General features: G+C 47.0%; 1 protein-coding gene across 1 annotated transcript in view; it reads right to left on the bottom strand.

Moving 5' to 3' along the window:
* The window catches only part of BRF1 (BRF1, RNA polymerase III transcription initiation factor 90 kDa subunit), a 69526-nt gene that overhangs the window by 28259 nt on the left and 30282 nt on the right, over positions 1–10985 (bottom strand). Inside the window, exons 6-9 of the mRNA XM_009069972.1 lie at positions 10564–10625; positions 8525–8606; positions 8372–8427; positions 6477–6733 (exon numbers count right to left, since the gene is read on the bottom strand). Of these exons, the coding sequence (XP_009068220.1) occupies positions 6477–6733; positions 8372–8427; positions 8525–8606; positions 10564–10625 (457 nt within the window). The remainder of the gene's footprint in view (positions 1–6476; positions 6734–8371; positions 8428–8524; positions 8607–10563; positions 10626–10985) is intronic.

Raw genomic sequence — 10985 nt, 5'->3', positions numbered from 1 at the left:
GGAAGAAGAACAAGTGCCTGAACCACCTTCAATTAAGTAGCACCTTTAGGCACAGAGTTAACCCTTACATGGACACACTAAGGCTGAGACTAGACAGTCCCATCTCTGCCCCTCAGAGCCAGGCAGCAAGTGACAATTTCAAACTACCCTGATTTCTGTCCTACCTCTCTTCACCCAGTAATCCGATCCACTGCTGACTTTGGTCACCATTACTAACTAATCAGATGAGTGACTGATTCAACTACAACTTTAATCTGATGATTATCTCACTCAACTTCAGCAGCAATGGTTTCAGCTGGGATTCCAAATGGGTTTGTTTCTTTATTGCTCCATGATAACATCCATGCAGAAGTGTGCAAAGGCATTTTTCTGCTCACTGCAGACAGGCAAAGATAACCTTACAGAATAAACATGCCAGGCACTTCACTTCCAAACCTGTGTGCATGTCCTTTGTACCTCAGACCTCAAACCACCCAGACCAAAGACGCTGATAACGTTGTAAAAGGGCACTGTACTGTAACAGCATGTATTTCTTCCACCTAAATACCACATCCAAACCATTTCTGGATAGAGAGCACCCACTGGACCCATGTCTGACACTGCTGCTCTGTATGTGGCTGAGAACATTCTCAGTGTCCAAGCACCAAGTGCTCCTATTCACCAAGGCTACACTCAGCTCTGAATACCAACACAGGTCTCAGAGCTATCACATCATGGGCTGCAACAGCCTTGCTGTATCTTTTCCTTCCCACCCATCACACTCCTGCTGGATTTCAAACTGCCTCGGTTTTTGACAGCTGCTGAGCCAAGAGCTGCCTTGGAAGAGCACTCAGGGCAAGAGGTTCACCACTGCAGATGGACAACAGGTCCCGAGGTCCTTACATGTTGTGCTCTGCTCTGTACCTTCACCTCTGTGGCAGCACAGGTTTCTATTCAAGTGCAAAACATGGGGGGAGAGCAAAACAGATGCGAAAGTTAGTGGTTTCCTCCCATCATACTTTCTGGGTCACAAGGAGGAGGTCTGTATGAGAGAGGAGATGATGAGCTTCTCTAGAGTAGGCCAGGAAGTTTCCTCAGCTCCTGCACAGTCTAAACACAGTAATGGGTTTGTCCAGCCTATCCTCTGGCTGCATTGGAGGCAGATGGCACAGATGGAAGAGGATCTGGGCAAAGACTTCTGGAAATTCAGCAACAGAAGAAAAAGCTAAATTTGCTGCAAATATCTTCTAAGACCACATTTAGGAGCTATCTCAGGATATTTCATCCTATATTTAGCAACAACCACAGCAAGGTAAAGTGGAAGCCAGAAGCATCACTGGGTAATGGAACAGCACTCAGATAAATGGCTGAGTTACAGACACTGGCCAATGTAAAACTAATTATGGAGGTGCTGCTAAATCTTACGTGAACAAACAGTACAAACTGCTGCAACTTTCCAATACTCTACCCATCCCTGGGGGCAGAACTGCAGCCACAGAAGAGCTGCCAGCCACCCAGCCTGGCAATACCTGCACACAATGAGAAGCAAGAGGCTCCACATGGCTACTCTCCTAGCCTGGGCATTAGTCTTGGTGAAACAGTGTCTGCAGGGAGGAAAAGTTAACTTTTTGTTGCTTTTCCTTCAACATTTTACAAACACCTGCTGAAGACTCAAGCTCACTGTCACATCTGAAACACATCAGACAGATGCTTCCCTTGGCTTGTAGCAGAAAAATGAGCAGACATATACTGTGAAGACCAACAAGCTGCTGGAAAAGGGACAAAGGAAAATCAGTGCAGAAACCAACCGTTTCCCACTGTGAAAAAGGGAAAGTAAATGAGAACAAGGTATGGACTGGGAAGGAGCATCTCACAGCACTGGAGGCCTCTCAGCTGTGACAGCAGGACATGCACCTCCAGGGCTGGTTAACAGGACACAGAACACTTCCAAGCCCTTTGTTCCCTTCACTCTCCTCGCCCCACATCACACACAACTACTGTCACTAACGTCCAGGAGACTGCACACACCTATGGGCATTCACTCTCCCATTGGACACACCGAGTGCAATCTGGGAGGGAAAACGCTCACAAGAGTGTTCTCCTAACCAACCTGAAAATGAGAACACAGACAAAGGCAGCTCTCACAATCCAACTGTCACACGGAATCTCCTTCTGCGCTGAACATGCTCCTACTTGGTCTCAAGACACAAGCCAGAATGACTTCAGACAGTCCCCACGATCTCCTCTGCATTTCTGTGCTGCCCACCAACCTGACCTGGAGCCCAAACAGGGGATGGTTCTCTGGAGTGGGAGGCAGAAAAGCAATATCCAATTTATACTGAACAAACAGGAAGCCGCTGTAAAAATAAGAAGCCTTGACCTGGGTCTGGCCCCGAGGCCAGGCAGGATCATTGCCTTTTTAGTTTGAAACTGGAGGTGTTCTAATCGCTTGGGGCCCACGAACAGAGCTCATCCGAGCCTAGCTGTGTCCTCACTGGATCTTAGCAGGTTTATACACATATGTGTATGTATTTCTCCAAGGCTCTCACAAGTCCCAACAAATGACAGCTCAGAACACTCTCCTGCAGTGCCACCAGACCAAGCTCCTTATCCCTATGCTAAACCAGGTTCTGACAACATGACAAGTCTATACTCTAAAATCTGAATGCTCTTCATGAACAATGCACAACTAGAGATGATCTGCAGCATCACTGAACCTAAACACAGCACAGGTCACACGGAGCAGGATTCTTTATGTTGTTTCCCTATCCCTGAGTTATCCAGGGGCGTTTTCCTCCCGTTACATTTTTAAGAATGAAAGTACAGGTGGGTCAGTTGCCATAATGAAATTTTGGCATTTACTCCACTATTCAGGAACCAGTGAATCCAGCACATGGCACAGATCTAACTGCAGTTCAGTAGCTCCAAGTGGCAATTGTTCTCCTCTCAGAGTTCAACATGTTATTCTTATGCTTCATATGCTAAACTGTGCAACTGGTAATTGAAATCAGAGTTGCAACATCTATTCTGGGAACATCCACTGTGCCACAGCTGCAGCACAGCAAGAAGGAAAAGGCTTTTGTGTGTGCAGCTCCAGCCACGACACTCACCGGGACGAAAATGCATCAAGGAACAGAATGAAATACATTTACACAACATTAAACTCCCTATAATTACTCACATTGATATTAGTCATCTTCTACCACTGTGACAGATGGAACAAGTGAACCCCCAGTGCAATTCTGGGTCTGAGGAAAGCACAGCTTGTCCTAAGCTCAAAAAGGCAAAGAAACCTGTTCAAAACCTCAGTTGCTTCTGAAAACACTCATGTATGCAGTGTTTGACACCTAAAACGAGGAACCTGCACAGTCATTGGAAGAATTCTTTGAAAGTACCTCCCAGCATTTCTGAGATTTCAAAGTTGGGATTTTTCAATTAAGTAAGACGCAGGTAAAGGTTTGAATCCAAACCATCGGGTGACTGTGGCAGCAGCACAGCTCTGATGGAAGGACACCACTGACAGAGCACCTGGGCTGAGCGTGCTCCTGGGGCCAGGCTCAGCTTCCAGCTATTCACACTTCTTGCCAACCAAGAGCCTTTTACAACACCCTAACATTTGCTTATCATTATCACATCAGAAGACAAAAGCCTTCCCAATATTTTAACTGATAAGCACTGCAACTGCTGCTTTAGGTGCTGTTAAGAACACAGAACAGCCACCCCAGACTGCACCAGGCTGCAGTGGGGAAACCCTTTGTGAGGGACAATCTGAAGTCCTCTGTGAGGAACAGCAGCACAGAGCGTTTTACAGCAAAGGGCAATTAGAAAGGAGCAAGTGAGGATGAACTTGCTATTCCCAGGGTGCTACAGACTGTACATGGAGATGATTTCTAAGACACACAACCCACTTGGCTGCATCATCTGCCCAAACTCCTTGCAAGAGGAAAGCAATAAAGATATATGTGCATATATATGTAAAAATTCCACTTTGCTAATTGCATACCTTTTCAGGAGTGCTGCTTCCATCCCCAAGAACGACTGCTCTTTCCCCAGCCAGTAAAGCTCCCTGTGCCTTGGGGTTTCCTGCACCTTGGTGTTCCCTGTACCTTGGAGCTCCCTGTACTTTGGTGCTCCCTGTACCTTGGAGGTCCTGCACCTTGGAGCTCTCTGTACCTTGGTGTTCCCTGTACCTTAGTGTTTCCTGTACCTTGGTGTTCCCTGTACTGGGACCAGGACTAAAGCTCTTTACAATCAGACCACAGCTCCGACGAACCCAAGGACAAAGCCTGGTTGTTCATGGTGCTGCTGCAGTCAGATGCAGCTTGCTAAAGATTTAAGACACATAAAGACAAACGTGCAGGACTGTAAGTCACTGCACCCCAAACCGACAGACGAACTCTAAGGTCCCTTCCAACTCAACCCCATATGATTCTCTCCCTGCAAACACCACCTGGATAAGGACACACTGTGTGCTTCACTCCTCCTCTGCTGAGCCATGTTCAGGTGTCTTATTGCTGCTAACTGCACATCAATCACCCTGATTCCTGTATCCCAAGGAGGCATTTCGCTGCTCGCCCCTTGGAGGATGCTGAGCATGGGTGACAAGGCACAGCGTGGGATACAATGCAGAGCACCAACTGGTGCCATTTAAAAGGCATTTAGGCTACAGCAAAAAAATCAAGAGGATGCCATAAATCTTTAATTGCAAGGAAAAAACAAGCCCAAGTAATGGTTTTCCAGTTCTTGATAATATTTAAGCAAGAACTCTGCCTACTTCAGGGTTGTAAAATCTGCTTCGCTCACTTGTCTGCACGTACCCTCCACTCCCCTAAAGTGTTCTGCTGCTACGTTCATTGTAGCCAAGATCTGCTAATCATCATCAGCAAACTCTGTTATGCATCTTAAGGACGTACTTTATGCTCTCAAGAGGAAAAATAAACACGTTTTATTAGCTGCTTTTGGAAAATACTGATTTGTATTTATTCAAAAACCTTTTCAAGTTGCACCACTGCTAAATTAAATATTTATGGCATGATTTTCCAAGGAGTTTAACACCTGTTAAGAGTTTAACACGCTGGTTCCACCAGGAGTTCCTGCAAACCTCAGGAGTGACAAGGGCGGAGGTGGCGAAGCAGCTCCAGCATGGATGACACTGCTGAGCCCTGACATGGGCCAGGACCCTGCCCAGCCCCTGCCTCCCACCCAGCTCTGCACTGCTGACCCTGAACCGGACACCAGAAATATCACTCATCAGTACCTGCTAACTGCAAATAAAGCATAAGCTAAACGCTGCGAAATTAATCCTCAGTACACCTCCCCTGTCCTTTCCTAGTGGAAAACTTACATGCTTGGACCGGCAGAAATCATTTCAAGTGGCAGCTCAAAGCCACAGTGAGCCAAGAGCTGGAAAGCAAAGCTGCTGATGTGGAGGGGCCAAAGGAGGGTGAAGCCATGGTGGAGCACAGAACGGTGACAGAGCATGGCACACAGCAAACCCTGAGCCCTGGGGCAGGCGAGGGCAGGCACATGAGGAGGGAGCCTTGCTCTGCTCAGCCTCTGAGGCTTGGGCCTCCTATCCCTCCAGCACTGTTTCTCAGGAACCCCCTGGACCCTGTCCCGCCAGGAGCTGGTGAGTTCTCACACCTCACAGCTGCCTGCCCTGCCCCAGGCCCTTCACACATGCCTGAATCCAAACTACATCATTTTGTACTTCAGAGTTAAACATCAAAGTCTCCTTGTGGTGTTTGGCCTGTAATTCTGAAAGCAAAAAATCCTCAATATCTTTTAGGTAGTAAATAAAATCTAAGTAAGAAACCAGTATACATCAACATGATTCAAATGATGACCCAACATGATTTCATAAACCAGAGAGAGATAAAACAGGTGACTGTTGCAGATTGGACACATCAATCTCCTTAGTCACTTCAGAGCACACCACAAATCTGCCCAGCAAGTGGAGGATTTCACTGATTAAAGCAGGAGCTTTCCTCATGCTGTAAATCATTTGTAAGCACAGAAATTTACTGCAAAGCTTTATGTTTGTGTCATCAATTAACCACAAAAGTTTGGAATAAAGCTAAAATAAAAGCTAATCAAAGCAGCTAGCTGTCAAAACAGATGGGAAGTATACTTTTCGTATCAAGTGAGAATCCAAAGCTTTCGAAGGCTCAGTGCTGCTGACAGAGACAAGAGAAGGGATGGCACATGCCAGAGGTTTGTGGGGTAAAGGTGTCCCTGACTGACCCACACGCACGAATTTCCATTGACTTCTCTTTCCTGGGCCCAGGAGGACCAGCACAGCCTCAGCTCAGCCCCAGCAGCCCTCGGAATTGGGAGCTATAAATAAGGTGTCACCATGACACTGCAGGCAAAATAAATACAAACACAGCCCGACATTATTTTAGCCTCAAACAAATGTTTCAGTCCCTGCGTTGTCTGGCTCAGAAAGAAACATAGACAGTCTCACAGACAGAGATATAAATGCACAATTGCAGTACCTTTTTCCCACACTGTTTACAGGGTTGGCTATATTCCTACTGGCAATAGATTTTCTTCTTGACAGCTTCTTGGTGTTGGTGCTGTCATCAGTGCTGTCATCCTCTTTCTTTGGTGTGTTACTTCCTTTGCTGTTCAGGTCCCTTAGCACATTATAATTAATTTTACTCGAGATTTTCTTCTGTTCTAACATCTTTTCAATGGCCTCTCCTGCTGTGCTGGCTTGAATTGGCTCCCGCTTCTTTGTCGATTTCTTTGGCTTAATTAAAATACAAAATTAGTGCTGCAGAGACAAACAGGGTTCTGTGAAGCAGAGGGTGAGCTGTGCTGCAGCCCTGCTCAGGTGCTGTGCTGGGATGCAGGCACTGCCCCTCATGCCCCCCAGGGGCCCAGGGAAAGGTGAGAGTTGTGCCAGTGCTGGGTACAAACACTTCGCTCAGTACCCGCAGAGCTGCCAGGGAAGGATGGGCATGAGAAAACCCAGGGAGGGAAGTCCTGTCATGGAGATGGGGACCCTGGGAGCACCACCCAGCGTGGAGATAAAGACTTCCCCCTGCTACAAGTGCCTTGAAGGTGAGTGAAGCTGGGCTGGCTCCCCTGGGCACTGACAACTCCTCCTCGACACCATGGAACTGTTTATGGCAAGCCTGGCATGGTGTGGGAAAGCAGCATCCAACTCCTTCTCCACTCTGGAACAGGCCAGGGCTGGGAGTAGCAGCTTTCCGAGCAGGGCCTGGCGTTAGTGCCACCAGCATCACCTGCATCATCACCTGCAGCATCACCTGCCGCAGCCTCTGCCCAGCCCCGCAGGAGGTGCTGCCCAGGGCCAGCCCACAGCCACGTCCCACACCTGGGGAGGTACACAGAGCCCCAGAACCTCTGCCTGGCCCTTCCCTTTGCAAAAGGAGGTGTCAACACCGAGCTCTGCAGCAGAGTCATTTCAACGGGTAACAGCCCCTGTTTGCCTACATGGGTCAAGTGCTACCTTGCCATGGGGAAGCACCACATCAATCAGGTTCTACTCAAGCTGTCAGGAACAAGAGCGAGCCAGAGAGAACTGCTGGGTGTTTGGGCTGCTCAGCCGTGCCAGCCAGGCAGACAGCTCTGGGAATTGCTGGTAGGCTGCCACGTCTGCCTGAGCACACGGTGAGCGAGCACTGGGGCACCAACAGTCTCTCATTGTCTGGCTCTGGTTTTATTGTTGCTGTACCTAAGGGGAGCAGGAAACTCTGCCTTTCGCATTAGCTGGGAAAAAAGATAGAGGATACACACGCTAAAACCAACATGGGTTTTAGCTGCATGTGGAAGATTTGACTTGTCACTTGCTCAGTTACACGAAACACTGATGCTGTAAATGGTGAATGTATGGCCAATTAGGCTGCTTTAAACTGCTAAACACGGAGACAGGACATGCCATTTGTTACCATAACTGTCGCATTCTTTATGAAAGGTAGAACAAAACACTCCTTCAAGTGGCTGCAACAAGGATCTGTTCAGCTCTTCACAAAGAAATCATTATTCTAAGAGCAAAGAAAGCCACCGAATCTATGGCAAGTACAAACAAATTCCCCATGCACACGTTAAAAAAAGTTAGGCATGTCTTAAGACCTGTATTTTAATAAGCAAGCAATTAGAACAGCAATCGTGAATGCAAAGAGCTAGATCTGACTTTTGACATGCACAGAATTTCCTCGTAGCAGCATTTTAAAGTAAAAAGTTTGAGCAAGAGTGTGTTTTATTCACCACCTGAAGAAATCCAGCCTTGTAACTGAGTTATAGCTAGAGACACAGCAGCTTTAGCTTGCTGAGTGGTGAGTGAGCACCATGCCCACACAGTCTGCACAGGACAGATCTCCAGGACATTGCAAACAGACACAATTAACACACAGTTTAATACCTTGTGTTCCTTATAAATCCCAAGTTCTTTCTCTTTTGCTATTCTTGCTTCCTTTTCTGAAAGATGACAAAAGGGTAACCAGCATGAAGAATACGCAGACTGCACATTTCAGCAACACCAGCCAAAAGCAGAACTTCAGCCCTACAGACTTACCTTTCTGTTCCTTCAGATAATCTGCATTTTCTTTCATCCACAGCTCTGCTTTTATCTGAGCTTCTGTTTCGTTAAGGATATACTAAAAGACAAAACAAGTTCATCTACTTTCAGAAATCAACTTGAAAACCATAGAGCACAACTGAACTGAAAAACCACTGGTAAGGACAATTCACATTCTGTCTTTAAAAATGCATTAATAAAAAGAAACCCTGAGTGAGATGTGACAATCAGAGAGCATTTCTAGTAACTTCCACAGCTGGCAAAAGCAATGACCTGTCCTCAAAACCCAGTGCTTGGCTTCCAAACTGTGGTGGGGTGACCAAAACCCACCCAGGACTCACCAAACACAGCCTGTTATTAACCACAAATGGTCCTGGGTATAGGATCTTCTTCAGATGACACCAGAGGTTATCATGATAACATGGTCATCTGCAAGTCATTCTGTGTGCTGGTGGTGCTCTGTACCCCAAACCAGCAAGTGCTCTGCGAGACTGAGACAGAAACATCTGTATCCTGGGGAGGTCTGCGAGGTTATGGCAGAGTTACTGAGATTATTAGCTCAATGGCCACGGCTGTGTGCAGAAACCAGCCCAGACAGGTCGAGCTTTAGTCCTCTACATTTTAGACTTGGGTTCAGTAACCACATCTAGGCTTCTTGCAGCTAACTCCACTCAGTCTTGGTAGCATCACTAGGGGCAATGGAGTTGCAAAACCACATCCAGGACTACTCAGAAGAATTACAGAAATAAATAACTAGATAGGTAGCAATTGCTTAATTGCAAATTACTTAAATGCAAAAATTAACCCAGTATTTAGCACAACTATCAATGGAACAAAAGTTCTCTCGATGCTGTTTGGGAGTGAAGAACTTCTGCAGAACAGAGGAGACAAATTGGCTCATCCTTCATGAACAAGACACTTTAATTTTAAGCAATGGACCCAAGACTTGTAAAATGATGTTTAAGTGCAAGAAAAGCAATCTGAGATTCTCCATCTAATGGGTCTGAGCATTTGAGAGTTTCTCCAGAGTAAAATGTACATCTAAGATTTCATACAGCAAATAGTGCAGTTAAATGAAAGCAGTGCAGGGAGGAGTCAGCCCCTCCTCCCAGGGCAAGCAGCTGGGCAAGTCCTGGTTTATCAGCCCAGTATTTTCACCCTTTCATCTGCTTCTATTAAAAATGGGCCATAACAGTAAAACCCACTTCTTCCTACCTAGCTATTCATCCTGCTTAGGCTTTCAGAGTTCATAATCTTGTGCTTGCAACATTACAGTCTATTGCTGTAGAAATGAACATGAGAGCTGAGGAGGAGATGTGTTTGCTCTTGCCCGGCAATGGTGTGAATGCTGGGCTGGCTGTACTGAGCAGCCCCCCACACCATGCAGGTATCGCCGCCCGCCTGTCCCGCTCGGCCCATCCTGCTGGGGCTGCAGGGAGGTGTTTGCTGCGACACACAACACTCAACCCCATACACCTACACAGGCTGTGCCCTCTGTTTCACACTCTGCTTCCTATGGCAGCCTCCCATGCTGAATGTATCTACACTAAATAATGAATTTAGAGCTCCACCAAACTTTCTGAAGTTCTCCTTTGGAACAGAGGACATTCTAAAACATAATCATTCCAGCATGCTAAGAGCAAGCAGCAGCAGCCTCATAAATACATATATATAAAACTTGTGCAAGGAATATCAAACTCACACATTAGTGTGAACATTAGTTTTCATCTCAGACCACTGAAACCACCCGAACCTCCCTACAGAGAGAATCATAGAACCATCAGTGCTGGAAGAGACCTCTGAGATCATGCAGTCCAACCATTAACCTGTCACGGCTGGAACCCCTAAACCCTAAACCAGATCCTCCAGTGCCACATCAGACATCTCTGAAACACCTCCAGGGCTGGTGACTCCACCACCTCCCTGGGCAATACTCCAGCCCAGAGAGCAGAGGCAGTGGAGGGGAGGACAAACCAGGTGAGAAGCATTTCTCAGACACACAGATGCAGAGCTCCAGGGCTCCAAGGGCACCTTACCCGATCGATTTCGCTGTCGTCGATCCCACTCAGGTCTAACTCGCCATCTCCTGTGTTCTCACCTGCAGACAAGAACACATTGTCATCAGGCACGTTTGTTAGAAATCTGCCACAACTGCAGTTCTACAGTGATGGAACACCTCAGGACTGTCCTTCAGAGCTTTGTGTCCTTCTCCTTCGCCCAGGAGTACTGCTGAGCATTTTCAGTACAGGGGTGCACACACACACACAGACACAGACCAACACAGACAGAGACAGACAGAGACACAGACAGAGACACAGACAGAGACAGAGACAGAGACACAGACACACACACACACAGACACACACACCCCCCACACTGAATTAAAGCTCAGGAATCAGTACAGTTTTCCTCAGTACTCAAAATCTGTCAGAGACTTCCAGTCGCCTCTTTTTCCCCC

Source organism: Acanthisitta chloris, unplaced genomic scaffold (assembly GCF_000695815.1).
Source record: "Acanthisitta chloris isolate BGI_N310 unplaced genomic scaffold, ASM69581v1 scaffold2482, whole genome shotgun sequence".
In the NCBI taxonomy this organism is placed as follows: domain Eukaryota; kingdom Metazoa; phylum Chordata; class Aves; order Passeriformes; family Acanthisittidae; genus Acanthisitta; species Acanthisitta chloris.
The sequence above is the reverse complement of the archived record's forward strand: the minus strand, read 5'-3'. Positions and strand labels throughout refer to the sequence as shown.